Source organism: Erpetoichthys calabaricus, chromosome 11 (genome assembly GCF_900747795.2).
Source record: "Erpetoichthys calabaricus chromosome 11, fErpCal1.3, whole genome shotgun sequence".
NCBI lineage: Eukaryota > Metazoa > Chordata > Cladistia > Polypteriformes > Polypteridae > Erpetoichthys > Erpetoichthys calabaricus.
In genome coordinates, this window is record NC_041404.2 from 14605137 (window position 1) to 14625862 (window position 20726).

The 20726-nt window shown below is 35.4% G+C and overlaps 1 protein-coding gene and 1 long non-coding RNA gene across 2 annotated transcripts in view; both read left to right on the forward strand.

Annotated features, from left to right (window-relative positions):
• The window catches only part of LOC127529612 (uncharacterized), a 356389-nt gene that overhangs the window by 133080 nt on the left and 202583 nt on the right, over nucleotides 1–20726 (forward strand). The window lies entirely within an intron of this gene.
• jakmip2 (janus kinase and microtubule interacting protein 2) overlaps nucleotides 1–20726 on the forward strand; it is an 81757-nt gene that overhangs the window by 53434 nt on the left and 7597 nt on the right. Inside the window, exons 17-21 of the mRNA XM_028812727.2 lie at nucleotides 7156–7224; nucleotides 7665–7742; nucleotides 9041–9244; nucleotides 19142–19207; nucleotides 19882–19956. Coding sequence (XP_028668560.1) covers nucleotides 7156–7224; nucleotides 7665–7742; nucleotides 9041–9244; nucleotides 19142–19207; nucleotides 19882–19932 — 468 coding nt within the window. The 3' untranslated portion in view covers nucleotides 19933–19956. The remainder of the gene's footprint in view (nucleotides 1–7155; nucleotides 7225–7664; nucleotides 7743–9040; nucleotides 9245–19141; nucleotides 19208–19881; nucleotides 19957–20726) is intronic.

Sequence of the window (20726 nt, forward strand, 5' to 3'; positions counted from 1 at the left end):
CTGTCATGGAGTTCTACAACCCTTTAGTTAGAAAGACTCGCTGCATGTATACCTCATTCTGTGTATCATTACCCAGCATTCAGAACTACATATAAAGATGGGAGCATAGATTGATCAGGAAATTCAGTTTTCATTGAATCATCCATAGTGGTCTTCTGGGAGGACAAGCTAAAAGCTCAGGCATAAATTCATAAATACAATATAGCAGCAGAAAACAGATTAACCATATAACATTTACATGCATGAAAACAGATATCGAATAAAAGTAATTCAGACACCTATAAACTTTTGTTGATATGCATGAGGCCATGCTAAAATGGATCCAGGCATCAAAGGATGTGGCCACTTGACAATGGAGTAGAAGAAAATAAAAACTACAATTATCAATGTGGGTTTCACAATACTTTGTAGCAAGGAAAGGCAAAGTTCAGCTGGCATAGATCTCATATACTACATGCTAATATTCTTAAGTTTAGCATAATACAATTTATAGCTTCATCAGAGAACTTCACACTGCCCACATTAGTCTGTTGCTCCATCTTGATATCATGTCTAGAGATGTTACGATACTAGAATTTTTGTTTCTGATACAAATACAATTAAAATATTATGATACTTGATAAATATTCGATACCAGGGTAAAAAAGAAATTCCATTCAAATTCTTTTTATTAAAAATACCTCCATTATTCAAGTGAACAATATTGTGTCTTTTTCTAGTATATAAAATATATGAATACTAACAGTAAGAACACCTTTAAATGACTGGTTAATCATCAAGTAGTTAAGTTATTTAACTATCATACGAATAAACTAATATTGACATTAATAAATGCCAAAATACAATGCAGGACTTGAATTTAAAATTTTGTGAGACATAGGGATTCCTCCAGTGTATCAACAAATAGGTGTGGTGTGGAAGGTGAGTTATAATATTGAGGGGATTTCAGTCTGGGGTTTGTGAAGAATTATATCATCATGAACTACCAGATTTATATTACCATGTGCATATTCTAAATTTATTCTTTCCCTTCAGTAACTGGAAAACACTGCTTGAAACCAATACTAAAAATAAAAATGTAGACATTATTGTATCTGAATTAATGAATTCAAAGAAAATTCAGGATATTTTTATTTAAACAAACTCTTCAAAGCTGTTTTTCTACCAACATGTTTTAAAATTCAGGTTGTTTCTAACATTTGCAATTTTATCATTTATATTTTCATCATTAGCTGGTTAAAAAAATTACTAAAGAGTAATAATTAACAGATGAATCAAATTAATTCAAATTTCAAGTGTGACAAACTCCTGGGGCCCCATGCATAACGGCATGCGTAGAATTTACACTAAAACATGGCGTACGGACAAAAGCGTAAATGTGCATGTGCACAAAAAATCCAGATGCATAAATCTGTGCATACGCCAACTTCCACATTCTTCCGCCACATAAATTCTGGTCAGTGTGAAAAGTAACGCACGTGCACGCGCCTGCCACCACTGCCCAACTCCTCCCAGAATTACGGCTCTTTGAATATGCAAATCAATATAAATAGCCCTTAGCTCAGCGTTCTGTGAAAAGACAATGGCAGAAGCACGGGGGAAATAGCAGAATTTCAGCGAATACCAAGTGGAGGCAAGGAAAAACATACTATTTGTTGGTTTAGCAGTGATATAAACAACAAAAGGAAGTTGATCGAGTAACAGAGTGGCAGAGAAACTCAAAAGTTAAAGTTCAGAAAGTCGCAAAGTGTCCAAAATAAATAAGAAATTGTCAGACATCAAAGTCGCTGTGAAAAGGCGAGTCGTAGCCACCGTCTGAGTGTCATATGGAAGCGTATTAGGGTACAAAGAAAAGAAAAACAAAATAAGGACACAGTTGAAAAAAATGTCCAAATGTCAACTTTGATCTCGAAATTTCCACTTTAATCATGTACTTTATTTTGTCATCAAAGTAGAAAGTCATAAATTTCATCTTAAAATCGTTTAGTTTACTATTTTCTCAGATCCAGATAACTAAAGTAGCACGTTAAATGCTTCTTTCTACGTGTTCTTTTATGTGCTCTATGTGTGTGAATCACTACGTGCTTCTTAAACGGGCTTTCTCTTCCGCCGACAGGACACAGAATACATTACATTCATGATATTACAGCACTCTGAGCAATTTAAATATTAAGATGTATACTCGATATAATTTTCATAATGATAGGAATTAAATCATGTTTTAAACATGGGGACATGGTGGCACAGTATTAGCAATGAACTGGTGCCCTGTCTAGAGATTGTTCCTACCTCCCACAAGATGCTTGCTCCACCGTTTGCGATCTTCGATGAAATAATTTACTGTAGCAGTACTGTCTCTCTCAGAAGTACTAACCTCCTATTCCTGTCCTTCCTTTTCTTTCTCCAAGTAACCAATCGCCACACGATCAGCTCTGTAATAGATGCCAAGCCATCTGTAAGCTTAGAACGCAGATTCTTCAAAACTTTTATGAAACATTGAAATAACTTTGTAGTACATGTTTAGTTATTCCATCCATCTATCCATCCAGGGTCACGTCAATCCCAGCAAGCATACAGCGCAAAGCAGGAACAATCCCTGAATGGGGCGCCAGATCGTCACTAGCGCTGCGCCACCGTGTCCTCACATGTTTAATTATTAACAATATACATTATTTTAATGAAGTTTAAAACTTATCTGTATAACGTAATAAACATGGTTTACTACATTTCATCTTAAAAATGATATCAAGAGCACCAAGAAGACAGCGCTTGGAAATCTAAATCGATTTGGAAGCCAGTCGTCATCATATGTAAATACGTGTTTTATAAAGTGACTCAGGCTGTGCAATATTATAACTGTAGTGCAAGTTTACAGTGAGGTGATTGTACTTATAAGTACAAACAGTTCTATCAGGAGGACTTGATGGACTGATTGAGTGCGTTTAGAGCACTTGGGATGAAACTGTTTCTGAACCGCGAGGTCCCTACAGGAAAGGCTGTGAAGCGTCTGCCATATGGGAACAGTTCAAATAGATTGCGCGCATGGCTGAGACAGCAAGTGCAAGATGCTGCATACCGATAATCTGATCAGTTGCTGTACAGCTGTGATTCCACACTCAGGTACAGTGGGTTAATTGCTCAGTGGTGCACTGGGAATAACAACACTAAAGCAGTGATGGTATTTAGAATAGTTTGGCCATTCGGTGCACCATTATATGGTTACGGGTTGATTACAATGAGATGCCTTAAACTAATAAACAATACGTGGTTCATTTCAGTGCATTTGATAAAGCCGCATCAGGGATGCAAATCTAAAAACTAAAGGGAAACCACACAGGAGCAGTAGCACTGCTTTGACGCTGGGTGCCACCAGTTTGCAAAACCAAGCCGAGAACTTGCATATGCAAGGGATTGAGCTAGCGTTAAAATGTGTGTGGCTTTACGGCAAGTTTAGTTTTTATACATCGTGATGTGAGCGTGGATACGGCGTACACAACATTTTTGTGTGTACGCACTGTGCATGAGGCCCCAGGTCTTTTAGTTGTTCAAATCTCTTCTTCTTTTTTCCATTTGTTCAAACATTAAAGCTTCCTGTGCAAAAGTAATCTTTTTAATTTTATATTAATCTTATTTTTTGCTAAACAGTTTTTGTTGTGCTGTTTTAAGATTATCATATGTGTGATCAGACTTTAATATTACTTAACCTGTGTACAAATCCAAAATTAGAAAATTAACTGGACTGACACTCGTATAGTCAATTATTTTTAAAAATTCAACTATATGACTTATGTGTTTACTACATTTGCAACATTTTAGTGGTTATACTCATAAATATAAATTTGCATTTGCTTTCAAAAAAACTAATTTAAGTTTGCATATTCCTATTCAGCAATGAATTATTCTGCTTTGCCCATCTCGTTTATATCGTGTTTCTGTTAACATAGCACATGTGGTATAAACAGAGAAATGTGTTTTGAATCACTGAAAATACAAAATAAATGTTACTAGCTCTGTTAACATGGCATCACCTGGGAAATTTCCTAAGACAATGGGCCTCGGTTATAATGCTGTTGGTTAATTGGGTGTATCAGAGATATCACGTAACTAAGTACTTTTTTAAATGCAATATTTAGATTTGTTTTTTTCCACTAGCGGATAATATTACCACTTTTGTTCACTAGAGCTGCTAAGTTTTGACCATGCTATATACCTATGAATAAAACATTCCTGCTGTAGATCAGTTCCTGCTTTTGAGCCAAAATATAAACAAAACACTGGCAAACGGAATAAATTTTGTTGACTATCTATTAACACAACATTCTAAAACACTATGCATTTCAGTATATAGTGTAAGCATTTCAGTTTATTGTGTCAGAGACCAAATCTCAGTACATAATGTATGCGTTTCAGAACACAGTGTACTGTATGCGTTTTACTCTATAGTGTATTAATTCAGTACACAGTGTAAGCATTTCAGTATTTGGTGTATGTGCTATGAAGAATGAATTAAGTTACAAACAGCACCTTATAGAAAAAAAAATATTGTGAACTATACAGTATTTAAAGTCAGTGTAGGCACTAGCATTTTTGGTACACTAGGTAAATATCGCACCCTTGTGTGAGAGTTTTGACACTTATGTCCCACAGGTGCAAGACCATGGGGAGAGTTGGGGGGGGGGGTTGTTTGGTTCTTTGCTTGCAGTTCAGGTTATACTTTATTAATTTGGGAGAGGTTGTGGGATGGGTTGTCCCTTGGTGTCGTCTAATGGGTTGAATGGCACTATGTACAGTGTCCATGCCCTCTCTCTACTGAGTTGTGTCAGCACTGTTTTTGTGGCTTATTGTCTTTGGTATGAGGAATCCATCTCCTTCTGTATTTCTGACTCCCCCCTATCAGCTGGACTTGAGGTGTACAGTGCCCCTTGAGCATGTATCCACATCCTATTTCAGCTTTGGTAAAACTTCATTCCACTTCAGAGGAAAAAAAGATATGGTGCTTTAAAATAGCCTACTCACTACAATGTTATTATTGACAAATTAAAAAAACAAACAGGTTAGCTAATTTTCTTTTTTCTACAATGTCACCAAAATGCAAATCAAAGTGTTTTTGAGTCTTTGAGGTATTTAGTTTTTCAGTTGTTTTACAACTAGATATTAATATAATAAAATGTCCTTTTTTAGTTAATAGCTACTACCCTAGGTGTACCACTGCCACTGTACCATATAGATATGTGTGTTTTTATATGTATAAATGTGTATAATAGATTACAGATGAAGCTGCTCATTTCATTGTTGATGTAGACAAGCCAAATAGCTACTTCATTTAATACTTGCCACGATTTGTACTTGTTACAACTGTTGTTAGCATTGCTAGTGTGTAGTTCCCTCCCACATCTCAGTCTAATATGCATAATTGTGGATGCCCATTGCAATTACAGAGTGAATGTGAAGTGAATGTTCCTTTATCGAGACTCTGTAAGATTACTATTTAAAAAAGAGATTATTCTCACCATCATTGCATTTTCTGTTTCAAATTAATGACACTGCAAGTTAAACAGTTACAACTCACTTGTGATTGGTTACATCATTAATGAAATAAAAGAGACCATAACAAAAGCCTATCGTGTGTGTGTAATTGCATTTTTTTCTCCTTTTGTAATAGTATACATAATTACTACAATCATGCCCAGAAATTCTTTTGCCAAAAAAACATGCATTTCCAGACATGACTTCTGCTTTTTTTCTCTTAGACATGCTGTTGTGGTTCTGTATTATGTGCCATTTTTATATTAAGTATTTACTCTGGTTTTTCTCATGTATTATTGTAACTTCCAAAGTAATTAGTTTACTTGTAGTCATGCATAAGTGCAACACCGACTTTTACTCAGTACTACCACTGCATAAAAGCTAATACTGTTGCGCCTGTGGAATTTAAGTATTGACCGAAGTTATCGGTTCTTGTGACATCCCTCAATCATGTCTACTTCTCTTGTGAACAGGACACTAAGGTGCTTAAACTGCTTTTACTTAGATCAGATGCTCACAACTCATCTGCAGGAAATATGCCACCTTTTTTAAGGCATAATCTTTACTGCACCCAAGATTACAATAACATAAGGCAAATCAGTATCCTTTGTGAAATTTGCCAAAAAGAGGGGTAATGTAAGTCGTCCATCCTCACAAGGCATTTGTATATTAGTTTTGTTACACAAATATGTAAATCATTATTCCCATAGTGCCATACAGTAGTTTTACTTAACCCAGTTATGGTTTTGTGTCTATTTATGGGCCAAGATATGGTCCATTGTTTCATGTTCAGGATGAAATCTGCATTGTTCCTCTTAAATCATAGGTTCCATTGTTGGACAGCCTTCTTTACAGCGCTTTGTCTAAAGGTAATCTGATGCCAAGTACACTTGTGAAAAGCCTTGTGTACGCATATGTCGTTTCTTATGGACAATTTTTGACTACTACAAAACTCAAACGATGATTTCACTTCTCATGTCATTCTTTTTCATTAATGCCTTCAAAATGTTCCGTCATTTCAGATGTAAGTGCTGAATTTTTCAAATTGGATCACAGAAATTAGTAGGTGCCACTACTTCTAACATACATAAACAAAATCACATTCTAAATCAGAGCTCTGTTAAAGTTATCCTTTCCACTGGCACAAATTAAAGTCTGCCTAGGACATCACTGTCCCTGGAGGAAGACATAATGATGAACAAAGGAAATTGCCCATTTCCATAAAGTCTTCCTCCAAAGCCGGTGATGGGTGTATACGTAGGTGAATTGACTATATTTAACCCTTATATCTCAGCTTCCAGCACAAGCTGTAACTTCGTGTCTGTCAGTGAAGTAATATTTCACATCACAAAAGCCAGCTGTCATTGCCAAAATCTCATCTGTCTGATTATGGCTCACATATGCCTGTCAAGTAATCTGCTTTACATGTCACTCCCACCTTATACATTCCTGGTGATGAGCTCACAGAAAATTTTCTTAAAATATTTAAGATTGTCCAGGCACCAACATTGTAGCTTATGTGTTAGAGATTTGTACGAATATGACAGTAATAAAACTACTGACTTTCATATTTGATATCATGTGTCACTCATTATACGTACTTCTGTGGAATATTTTTGTGCTGTCTAGTGGATTCAACAAATTGAAGGTACAGAGGCTGCATTACATCAAAAAATGATGGACCTGGAGATGGAAATGGTAAGTCAATGAACTTTAATTTTTTTTTGTTTTCCTCCGATTTAATAAACTATTTAGCTAAAATTTGATGCCGTAGTTTAAGATTAAGTTGTGTTTCTACTGCTCAAAAATGAATACAATAAAAACATTTTAAATACTGTTCCTAGTTATCTGTAGTATTCAGGTATATTCACTACCAATGCCACCCTACAGCGGATGGTTAAGGTGCTATTCATATTGCTGTAATGTCAGAATGTTTTTTGCATTAGAGCCAGTTTTACCTTTATTGTTAGATGTGGAGTAGAATGATTAAGTCAACCTTAAAATTAGACCAGTGTATGTTTGAACAGTGTGTTTTAAAGTCATGCTATTTCATTATTGAACACCAGAGGGCACTAAAATTACATTCTAGTATGTTCTATGTCAACAGCACAACTGCAGTTTTATGTTACATTTTATAGGAAATGTTCTGCAAGCAAAAAGGCTATTTGGAAGAAGAGCTTGACTATAGGAAACAAGCCTTGGACCAAGCCTATATGGTAACCACTTAATTAAATGTTATTTTGAACTCCTTTAAGATTGAGGCAAACTTTAAAACATTCTTTCTGTTATTGTGTCACTAATTCATATCTAGATGGGACTTTATTTGGGGGAAATTTTACTTTTTACAGAAGTTCTTTAAATAAATAAATACATAAATAGGTGAATGAATAAATACAGGTGCTGGTCATAAAATTAAAATATCATGACAAAGTTGATTTATTTCAGTAATTCCATTCAAAAAGTGAAACTTGTATATTAGATTCATTCATTACACACAGACTGATGTATTTCAAATGTTTATTTCTTTTAATGTTGATGATTATAACTGACAACTAATGAAAGTCCCAAATTCAGTATCAAACTGCTACTATGGTGATTATATATTTTGAATTCAGTTTTTCTGCAAAAATATATTTTGAACAATCTTTTTTAATCAATTACATTATATCAATCACATTTTTATTTTGCGTAGTGCATTTCATAGTAAGCAAAAAGCAGATATTAAAAGATATGTAAGTACGTGATTTTTATAGAAGTTGAATTAATAATGAAGGCGCCAAGACAAAAAATACAGAAATCTGGTTTATTGAATACAAATTTTAATATAATGCAGTAGAAAATGGATCTTTAATCTGTATATGGTTGAAATAATTTTCACAGGTAGAAATCACTAAGCTAAATGAGAATTTGAAAGAATATTGAGAAATTGTGATTTAGATATGTATTAGGAGTGTATTTTGGGAAGGCTGGAATAATGATCATATGCTTGTGAAGTAAAAGATTTCCCAGCTTTAAAGTGTTCTGGTTTCTTTTTGCATCAGGAACTGACAATGTATATTGCTGTCCCTTTAAATGTATATATTGATTATTGGAGGCGCAGTGGTAAACCACAGAGCCCAATGGTATATAGGTGTATTTTAGAATAGTACAACACCTACCTACCACTATTATGGCGTACTTGAACATTACTTCAGAGATGTTAGGGTTGATATGTAGCTTTTATTATATGTTTTTGTCAATTATTATTTGGCGTAAAAATATGTACATGTTTAAGAAAGTACCAGTTTGTGAGATTTACAAGTGTTCAGTCTTTATCTGAAGAATTGACTTGATATGAAACATCATAATTCTTTCAACATGTGGGTTTGGAAAGTTGGCTTTCCTGGAGAAGGTTAGTATCTGGAAAAACAGGAAATTATCTAAGAATGGGCCCTTTATAATCAGAAGCTTTCAGCACATTTTAATCATTGAAGTTTATGAACTATTTATAATTTTCCTTGCATGTATTTTATAGCAAATTCAAGAGTTGGAGGCTACATTGTACAATGCCTTACAGCAGGACAGTGTGATAAAATGTGGAGAGTCACTGAATGAAAAGCAAAAAGATGAACTACGTACATCAGTGGAAAAGTTGAGACGGCAGATGCTGAGGAAGAGCAGGGAGTATGACTGCCAGATACTGCAAGAAAGAATGGAACTGCTGCAGCAAGCTCACCAGGCAAGTAAAGTACAGGAAATTGTTTTATGACTGTTTTTATAGTGGGTGGAACATATTACTATAAAAATGTTAGGTAAAGGTTAATGTCATTTAACTGTGACAACTTTAGGATATCTTTTCAATCTAGTAATGCTTTTTTATAACCATCTTAATTCAGTCATCAGTTGCAGTTAGTCCGTTGCTAACATGGCAAATGCAGGCATACTATGGGTTCCTAACCAGTATGGTAATCATGGGTTGTTCTGCTGTTGGCTGAATGCTGAAATCTTAACCTTGTTCAAAGAAATATAAGATAAATTAGCTATGGAGAATGCTTTCAGTTAGCCCATGTAGATGAGTTACATCACACATAGTTGCACATTCTGCTAACAAAAGCAAACCTACCTTGTTCTGACTAGCATCATGCCGAACAGGTACTGTGAAGCACTGTGTGTGTGCGATGCTAGAATAGCTATGACACTGGACAGATTAAGATTACTTGAAGTGAAATGCATACATCAACTTTCCTGTGCCCTACAGAGTCATGTCTTGTCATTTTCTAACCCGCCTAATCCAGGGAAGTGTCATGGGGAGTACTGGAGCCTACCAGCTAACCAGCCAACATATTGCATAAGACAAGAACAAACCACAGAAGGGTCACCAGTTCAAGGCAGGGTGAACACACACACACATAAACAGCAATGTAGCATCACTAGTACACCTAACATGCATGTCTTTGGACAGTGGAAGGAAACCCACACAAACACATGGAGAACATGCAAACTCCATGCAGGGAGGACCTGGGACGTGAACTTCTGACCTCAGAAATGCTCCTGTTGAAGCAAAGCATGCTTATGTAGCTTTGCACTCAAACCAGTTATTTTTCTTATCTCTTATCAGTAACCAAGTAAAACTCTGGCAGTTTGGTATAGTGGTTGGGATTTTGGACTTCAGGTCCTGAGTTTGTGGGTTCAAAACCCACTACTGACAGTGGGTGACCATGAGTGAGTCAATTCACCTGCCTGTTCTCCAACTGGAAAATCAAAAGAAATGTAACAAATTGTATCTCAAATGTTGTAAGTCACCTTGGTAAAGACGTCGGCCAAATAAGATAACAATAACTGTCTACACGGTATTCCTAAAACAAAATAACTCTAGATTTATAGTGCCAGAGTTTTTGACACTTTCTGCTTAAACTTGGACGGCACGGTGGCGCAGTGGGTAGCGCTGCTGCCTCGCAGTTGGGAGACCTGGGGACCTGGGTTCGCTTCCCGGGTCCTCCCTGCATGGAGTTTGCATGTTCTCCCCGTGTCTGCGTGGGTTTTCTCCGGGCGCTCCGGTTTCCTCCCACAGTCCAAAAACATGCAGGTTAGGTGGATTGGTGATTCTAAATTGGCCCTAGTGTGTGCTTGGTGTGTGGGTGTGTTTGTGTGTGTCCTGTGGTGGGTTGGCACCCTGCCCAGGATTGGTTCCTGCCTTGTGCCCTGTGTTGGCTGGGATTGGCTCCGGGAGACCCCCGTGACCCTGTGTTCAGATTCAGTGGGTTGGAAAATGGATGGATGCTTAAACTAATTACTGAAATATTGAAGTAATTCTTATCTAAATAGAAAAGCATTAACATACTACCTAAGTTTTGCTTATAATGTGTCATCTGTTTTAGTATTGAAAAAGTATGAAGTGTCTTTGTAAAAGCCCTTGTTCAAAGCTAAACCACACTTTTAAACATTACAGGGAAATTCATTGTTCCTTCTTGAAAAGTTTGTCTCTTTCCTCATATAACTGGTGGTAGGGCTGTCTTTTTTCTGATGTTTTAAGTTATGGTAAAAGGTTGCTAAATTTAGGAAAAAATAAAGAGTAACATTTAGAAAGTATTGTATTTAAACATTAAATCAATTGATCCAGTTTTAGTATATGATAAAAGTTTAAAGTATTAAGGCCAGCTTAAGTTTTTCAAGTGAATTCCTGTCTATAGTTAAAAATTATTTTTCCTTCACCTTGTAAAGTGATACTTATGGGAATGGTATCTGTGATAACTACACAAAGTTTCTTTAAGTAAACCAAGATCAGACTTTATATTACTGTATTGTTATTAACCAGAACTAATTTATTTTCTAGCTTGCAGTTTTTTTAGCAAGCCACATTTAAAAATATTAACAGTATTACTGTTTGGCTCATATAAATACAGTGGTACCTCGGTATACGTCTGCTTTGGAATAAGTCCAACTTGGTATACGTCCTGTTCGGACGCAAAAAATTTTGCTTGGTATACAACCTTTGTTTGGAATACGACTCGCGTGCTAGAACACCGCGTGTGGTATAGCAGGTCTGCAGCTTCAAAAAAAGGGCCAGGTTTTAACCCATATAGCCGTGTCGTTCTCCAGGGGCGCAATTTCACAACCGCGGGGAAGTTAATGAGGTAGTTGGAGCGAGTCGCACCTGCACAGGTGGGCTGTGATCGGGAAGAGTGAGACTGCATTTTTAACCTCGGATTTTATCAGATTTATTTATTGTTGTTTTTATCCCCACAGAACACTTGTTTTTATGGATATTTATTAAATAATTATTTATTGAAACCAGATGCACTGCACTTTTTTGTTTGGACACTGATTTTTGTTTCAAATAAAAGCACTTGGCATTCTTGCACCATCCCCTGGCTTCATTTGAGAATTGTCCTCATTTGTCAGCTCATCTCGGTGACATTACCGATGCTGTTGGGTTCAGGACTCCCCATAAGGACGTATGGGAGCATGGAGCAGACCTGCATCGTCACACCGTGCGCTATCCAATGCTGCCCACGAGCGTCAGTACGCCAGTTGCTAGCATTCAGTGAACAACCCGCGCTATAACTGTATGTGAATTTTCTCGTGATTTTGTGTTTTTTCGTGTAAATTTGAATTGATTGTTGAAAAGTATGAAGGTAGCATGTGTATCCGGGACATGGCTGCTGCATACCGAGAACGACGGTATCTACGATTGTGAAAAACAAAGACGTTATTAAAAAGTAAAGTGAGGTTAAATTTTAATTTATTTAATCTAATTGCTTCTTTATTTATGTATTTTAGGATTGAACAGTGTTTAAATTACTTTATACAACCCCATCAATGTATAATATGCCAATAACAATAGGATTTTTTTTTCATGGGAACGGATTAATCATTTTCCCTTTATTTCTTATGGGAAAAATTTGTTTGGTATACGTCCTGTGTGGTATAAGTCAAAGGATCTGGAACGGATTAATGATGTATACTGAGGTACCACTTGTATATCATAACATTATAGCAAATATCGCCCACCTCTTTTACAAATTGCAAAATGCCTTCTACCAGTAGATGGGGGTAGAGAGCCAGTACTAACTCTTGTGTATTTAGTGGGAGGGTTGTTAGTAAATGGTGTTACCTACCAGTTACTGACAGCAGCATGCTAATTTTTATTAAGAGTTGAAATGCAACTTGAGACAGGGATGCACCTGACTGAAGTCTCTCTTTATACTGTGTGAAAGCCACATATAAGAAAAAAATAGAATAACCTGTTCTGTAAAGTGTAGTGTCTGCTGCAGTCAGACAAAGCCCATGAGAATGCGGCTGGTGTGTGGTACAGGAGAAATTATGAATCAACAATTTAAGTTACAGAATGCAGCTGTTTTATCCAGTGTCCCTATATACTGCATATTTTCAGTATTTTTTTTTTTGTTTGAATAGTTCTTTCAGAAGTGATACAGTACTAATTGTAGCTTTTGTTTTTCATTGTTTGTTGTTTAAATCTCAATCCATCAAAGGATTTTTTTATTAATTATACTTGTAAACTATGAAAGTAGCATGCATGTGTAATCTGCACATTCATAAAAGCTATAAAAAATATAATTGCATTATTTGGTAAATGCTTTACTTTATTATATAAGTGTATTGTGTTTTTTTTTTAAATAATGCATTATCTCATGAATACATGGTGCATTATTTGCACATTTGCCTGATATTGTGCATGTGTGTGTTTGTGTTTTGGAGATATTTAAAACATTTATAGCAACAATGTATAATGAATGCACATCCAGAAACCTACATATAAAAAATACATTTAAGTTTATGTGGGTAGTTTATAGTGACCCTGGTTGAATTCCCAGCATAGTCTGTGTTGAGTTAGCATGATTGGCCTGTGTGTGTGTAGGATGTTTAGTTAACTCTAGACTGACCGGACCGATTACGGGCTAGTGTACATAAGTGGTACCTGCTATGCACTATCATACCCATGCTTCTGAAATAGGGTTTTTTGTCTCAAGTGCCACTTTATTGGAGTAAATAGACTTGCAAAATAAACTATGCCCTGTTTTCAAAAGTGAGCTGCAGTGATATTTGAGGTGCATATTTTTTAAAGCTAAAGTAATCATTCAACTCTCCACATCCTAAACACACTTAGAGCAATTTATGGAATTGCTATCATTTTGTTTAGAAGAGGCAGGAACCAATCCCGAATAAGCCATAACATATTAACAGACTTAATGCATTTTAAGATTTTCCAAATAGTTTTTTCTGACTTTTAAGACAGAATTGGCAAACAAAAGAACCTATTAGTTGTTTATTTACAGTAACTAAAATAAATATACTTTGTATAAATTAGGTTTGGAAAATATAATGTTTACATTCACAAGCATAGTTTATTATTTAGTTTTGCATGTTTACCATAAGTCATCATGCATAATAAGCTGTTTGGCCATTTAAAATTGACCAGGACTTAAATCCCATCCACAGCTGGGTCTTGCCTTTTGCTGGTGGTGCCGGGACAGGCTCTAGATTCCCGCAGTCCTGTACTGGGATTACAAACCCAGACATACTGAACTTATTGCCTCTTCACAGGCAGCAGTCAGACAAACCTTCACATCTTTGAAATGTACAGGGTGGTCCAGATCTAATTATGCAACTGTTCGACTGACAACCGTCTCCCAGCCATTTTGGAATGCGGGGGAGGTGCTGCCATCTATCAGCAACAAAAAGAATTTTAAGTGAAATCTCTATGTGCAGGGCAGGTGCTGTGAATTTCCTAGGTCAGGGGTAGGCAACGTCGGTCCTGGTGAGCCGCAGTGGCTACAGGTTTTCATTCCAACCCAATTGCTTAATTAGAAACCAATCATTGCCAATCTCAGACCTTATTTAATTTTATGGCTTGTTAGTCTGTGCAATGTAAGGCTCTTATATCGTAGATTTTTTTCCTTTCCAAAGATGATATCCAAATGATATGAAGCCTAAAACAGATCATTTTCAGTCTATCACATTTTTCTATTAAGTGTTTTATTAAATCAAACAGTGCATGATGAACACACACAGATGTAATTGGAAAAAAGCTAGCTGGAGAACTGCTGGCTGCTTTGTCTTTTACATCTTATTGCTAATAAGGAGCAATTAAAACACTGAATGCAGCAGTTTAAGATTGAAATAAGCAATTAAGGTTGGAGAACCTTAACAAGCGAGACCACTAAAATGAAGCATCAAAATGTCACTTAAGCAATATGTGCTTCATCAGCAATATTTGAGTTCTCGTTAAGGAACTGGGTTGGAACAAAAACCTGCACATACTGCGGCTCACCAGGACCGACGTTGCCTACCCCTGTCCTATGTGATAAACTTAAGTTATAGCGTTATGAAAATTGCATAATTAGATCTGGACCACCCTATAGTAAGAAAACAGGGTTATCAAGGGAATATCCAAGTAGAGACAGGGCAAAAGTGCAATACATTGACCAAGCTTGGTTTCAAATATACTGTAGGACTCTGGTGACATCTGTGCCATCCTCATTTGAAGCTGCAAATACTTACTACAACATTTTATCATTGCAGTACTAACTGGTGTACTTAATTTTAATTAATCAATTTTTAACCTGTTTTCTTTTATGTTGATGTTGTATGACCGTGTACAATCTATATATATAAAATCCCTATGTGCGTCCAGGTGTCCGTGTGTGGGTGTCTTCTGATGAAGTGCACATGCGCGGGGCACGGTGCGATGCACGATATTACTGTCTGAGAAAGTTAGAGGCGTTTTATGGAAATACAAACCAGTATTATTGCGAGAGGAAATTAAAGGTACACAATACAGTGACGCATATTACAGCCACATACAAGCCAGTATTACTGTCAGAGGAGATTAAAGGCATAATACCGACGCGCACGCCTGTATTACCGTCAGAGAAAATTAAAGGTATATTACGGACGTACAAGCCAGCGGACGTACAAGATGGTATCCTTCAATAAGGGCGTGCACAGGCATCCTTCAATAAGGGCGCACACAAAAAGGCGAGCCTCAAAAGGGTAACCTCAATTGGGCGCAGCGAATAAAGGTGCGCGTAAATAAAGATCTGCACCTTTGTTGCTCTTCACATATTCCAGAGCCATTTGAACTAAATTATCTACAAACGCCTTTATTCGCCGCGCTCAATTGAGGTCGCCCTTTTGAAGCTCGCCTTTTTGTGTGCGCCCTTATTGAATAGAGCCGTACAAGACAGTATTACTGTCGCAGAAAATTAAAGACACACAATACACGGCGGCAGCCCGCGAAGAACGGTCAGCTCAGCAAGTAAACATCAACAAAAGAAATGCTGAAAGAAAAAAAAATAAGACCAACAAAAAGAATGAGGTCAAAGTCCCTTGCCATTTAATATAGACTGTTCCTACTAATGTTTATGCACTACTGTTCTAGCGCCCGTTATTGTAACGGGCTAAATGACTAGTATATATATATATTTTCATTGTTACATGGCCCTATTATAAGAATGTATCAGTCCATTTAACCCTGAATTTCCCATCTTTCCCATAACATGCGAATGCAGCGTAAGAGTCACAGAACAGCTTCTCTGTAATGTGGTGATTTTACTGTATATAAAAAAGCTGATTAAAACAACTTTTGTTTATAATCTAAATGTTGATTTTATAAAAAAAGAAAAAAATCCTACCTAAAGAGTAAATTCTAGTAGTACATATTTGAAGGTAACAGGAAATTCACTCCGGACTATCTCACTTTCCTTAAAGGGCTGTCACTTAGACCAGTAATTGAGATTTAAATATTTCACATTACAAATATTGCATTCACTTAAATATAGTTAAACCTGGGTTGAAATTTTCGAGGGCTATCTAGCAATGAGGCCAATAACAAGCTGTTTGAAACAGAAAATTCTATGGCAATACTTACTGAAGAAAATCTTAAGGCCCGCCCCATCCTACGGTACTTACATTTTTAGAATATTCATTTATTTTACTTCTTTTCCATATTCAAACAAAGTATGATTGTATACTTTCTGCAGGGGCAAAATAGGGCTGGTAAAGTATTTAGTAGTTTATTTCATGATGTCTTCCTTGAAAGACCTGTGAGTACTGCAGCATTGGTATAAATTAGGTAAAAACCAGTGGAACACATTTGCTGACAGCAGTAGTTTAAATATTGGAGACCCATGCACCAGTCAGCACTTGAAACTTAAACAGGAGGTTCTTGGATCGTCCTGTGTCAGGAATGTATTGTTACTGAATTTATTGTGTTTGTTTTTGTTTCAACATGATATTTCTTCATATTGCATATATGGAATAAGTATTGTTTTCATGAAAAAAATCAACTTTGGGCTTTTAAAGGAATAAAATTGTTTTCATATCCCTTTAATATAATATTGAGCATTTTTGAAAAGATTTGTGTCCATGTGTTTCTGGGCCCGTGGTAAAAATTTTGTGGACACTCTAACTCAAGAACAAATAGACTGATTCTTATGAAATTTTGCAGACAACTTACACTCATTAGTCTTAAGAGCTTATTAGGTTTGGGTGCATTCCAGCTATTCAGCTTGTAGCTTTTAAAGTTCAGAGTTTTTAAAACCGATACCTACAACAGCCAAACCACTGCTCAGAAGTACACAACATTTGGCATATTCATTCACGACTTTGAAAGAAAAACATTTTTCAGTTTTGTGTTTAATCCAAAGCTTGTGGTTAAGCTTTTAAATTTCAAAATGTTCAAATGTTGTAGTCACAGCAACTATACTCCAGTTACAAAGAAAAATTGATTAGATTTTATGCCTTTATTAAATCATCGGGATGTCTGTGTGTTACTTCGAGTTTTGGAATCTTCAATGTATGGTTTGGTGGGTGCTGGCCCCAAGACCATTCCAATTGCATGTCAGAAAATACAGGTTTCTGCTCATTATCCTCTAATTTACAACATCTTAAATTATACAAACTATAAATAAAGGGATTAATACAAAATGCACATAGTTAGAGTTGAATTGATTCATTGATGAATTATCCAAATTTAGCCTGCAAAAAATCAAAATATTGTATTTTTTGTTACAGAAAAAATACAAACTACGTATATTTTTTCAATGAAAATATACAAATTACTTTTTTTCTGAATACATGTCTGACATAAAAACATAAACTTAAGTGGTATTGTGTCTTGGATATATTTTGGTAACTTCACATTGCATACTGTGGTAAATATGGAGTTCTGCTAGCAGCTTCAGGTTGAGTGTATTTGTTTGTCATGTGACAATACTGACTTGTGTGGTTGTTCTTAATTGTGCTGCCATTTTAGAGCTTTTATGCCCTATGATGATATGTAGCATTCATGACATAATGCTGGCTATGATGTTATTTTGTTATACAATACATTTTATTTTGTTATTGAATATATTTGTGTGTTATCTTATGGATCCTTTGTTTATTAATTATTGTATGTCACTGTATAAAATGCTATTATTTTAATATTGTGTCAGATATTTATGTGAGTTTTTATGTTTTTGACTTATATATGTTTTGTAAATGTTGAGTGCAAGGAGACAAAGTCCTCCGTCATCCCAGTTGTGGTACCACCCCCAGGCCTATTTAAAGGAATAACAGAACATAAATTGGCTGTGGTGACATTAGTGAAAACTTCTGTTGTTTATCTCAATGTTGAATTTTGAATTTTATTTATGAAGGTACTCTTTTAATAGTCTGGTTTTGATTTAACTGCATGGGTTTTGTATTGTAATTTACTGGATCACAGATTGGATTTGTTTGACTTTTGGTTTGCCATTTGGCTTGTCTTTTTCATCCCTTCCAGGTCTTGATACATACAAGGGAATATTCTTTTTGTTAATAAAGACAAGGTCTTTATTGCTTGCTCTGTCCTTCTTCATGGTTCTTTTTGAGTTTTGAAGCATTTAATCCTATGTTGACCCTTGTTGGCTGAAAAACATGTATTTTGAGTTTGGGGTAAAACTTGCTTTGTTATCAAGTGTCATTCGAAGTCTTGATGTCTGTTTTTTGTGGCAAAGCCTCTTTCTGAGTTTTGTGAGCCAGGCAGGAATCATGACTGATATAAATAATGGCAGGTTGCTATCTCACAGCATCTGAGCTTTACTTGGTAAAGGAAAAACCTTGCAAATGACTTGCGCTTGAGCAGGGAAAATTTCTGGTTTTGATTTTTGTTTTGTTTTAATTGCAGGTTTCTTTTTTTCCTTAAAATATGTTGATAGATTTTAAAAACTCCTTGTATACTGACATTAGATGAGAGCAATGACAAGAAAGACTTAACAAATCTATCCAATTTTAATACACATATCATCCACCATCCAATTCAAAAATCATCCCTTACATTTTTATCATTGGATGTTCATTTTCATTGATGACAGCAAGTGCTATTTAAAAAAAATAAAACGGCAATTCTTGCAAGTGATTTACAAATGCATAGTCTGAAAAATCTCAGTGTTTACTGTCACATCCAGTTACGCAGTGCTGATTGCAGACTTTCAAAATTTTTAACTAGTTTATTAGGCTTAATTGTCCTAATAATAAAACAAAGTATTGGCTTTGTCAGTTTGTATATCTCAAATATTCTTCTCATAAAATGTTCATGTCAGGGTTATAAATTAATAGTATCTTTTCTTATTAAATACTTTTTCTTCTGTAGAGAATTCGAGATCTGGAAGATAAAACTGACATTCAGAAGAGACAAATCAAGGACCTGGAGGAAAAGGTAAAAACATTTTTCTTTTTAAAAATAAAATGATAACATTCCGTTTCCTATTTAATAAAAAACATAACAAAATGATATGTTAATTAAACAACAAATACCCTTCAGGCTTTTCTATATTAATTTTTACATGGCACTACCAGACTGCCATTTGTGTACTTTTATGTTTAGATATCTATCTAGAAAAATATTTTAACAATTGTTTGTACAAGCACCAACCACTCAGCTTTTAGCTGTGCCACCTTGCACTTTGAGAAATAATACTGCATACTGTATATATGAGAGCAACAAATATATTAGCACATTCACATCATAGTTGTTAACACTGTTGCAAAATCCAAACAGATTGTTTTCTTCTATTAAAAATTATTTGATTCTTGACTGAAAATTAATTGACTTTACTCTGTATTAGGAATAAACATTTCATCCTTAGTTGAATGGTTTTTTCATGTTAATCAAATCTTTTGCCACATACCACTGAAGCCTATCAAGGGTAATACATCATACTGACCTGTAATTTGAATGAAGGAAGCATTGTATTAATAATTCATAAAAGATGGTATCTACAAGTGCATCCCAGTGTATTTCATATATTATTCAACATTTCCATTCTAATAATCTGCTTTAGTTCTTCCTTTGATTCTCTTTTTTCAACATTTTTCTTCTTTTCTCTGCAGTTTCTGTTTCTTTTCTTATTCTTTTCTCTTGCCTTTATCCTTTGGCCTTGATGTTAGTGGAGAAACCTACTTGAGGTAAGCATATTTTTGGAAAAATAAATCAAGAGACAAATTAATAACTAAGCATGAACTTTAAGTCAATACAATTAGTTATTTTCCACTTTTAAATTAAAGAAGTAAATGTTATAAATATTTTGAATATGTGTATAATCTGTTCTATTTCCTATGCAATTCTTACTCAACTGTACAGCAGTGTATATTATTTTACTTTAAAATGCACTGTCTTGCTTACAAAAATAAGAATCAAGATATTAGACTAGATAGGTGAGATGAAAATTTGGTTAACAAGTCTTTTACATTTCATCATTATCTCCCCACGCAGCATTAATGGGGTCCCTTTAGCTGAAATAACTTCATAACACCCAGTGCTCTCGTGATCCTGAGAGAACTATGGGGTTTTGTAATCATAGTGCAATTACAGAGAAGGACCTTGCCCAAATTAATACTTAGGACACTACTCAGGTGTCTATCCAAGTTTTCTTCCACCTGCCAATGATATTCCCAGTTTTTAAGAGACATTGAATTTGTTGTATAAAAGAGTACCATCTACTGACTCTGTAGTGCCTTGGATTATTTCAATCCTAATGTGGGTATAATGGAAATACCTGGAGTATTGGGATGGAGAAGAACAGCCAAGTCATGGATTGTTGATAAGAAGTTCCATATTCAAACACAATGATATTTCTACATTGTACTTAAACGTAAATCTAAATTAGTCCTGTCCAATGCCTCAGTAGTGTAAGCAGCTGAAAGAGGCTATGGCCAGTAAGTTATTGGTGCCTGTG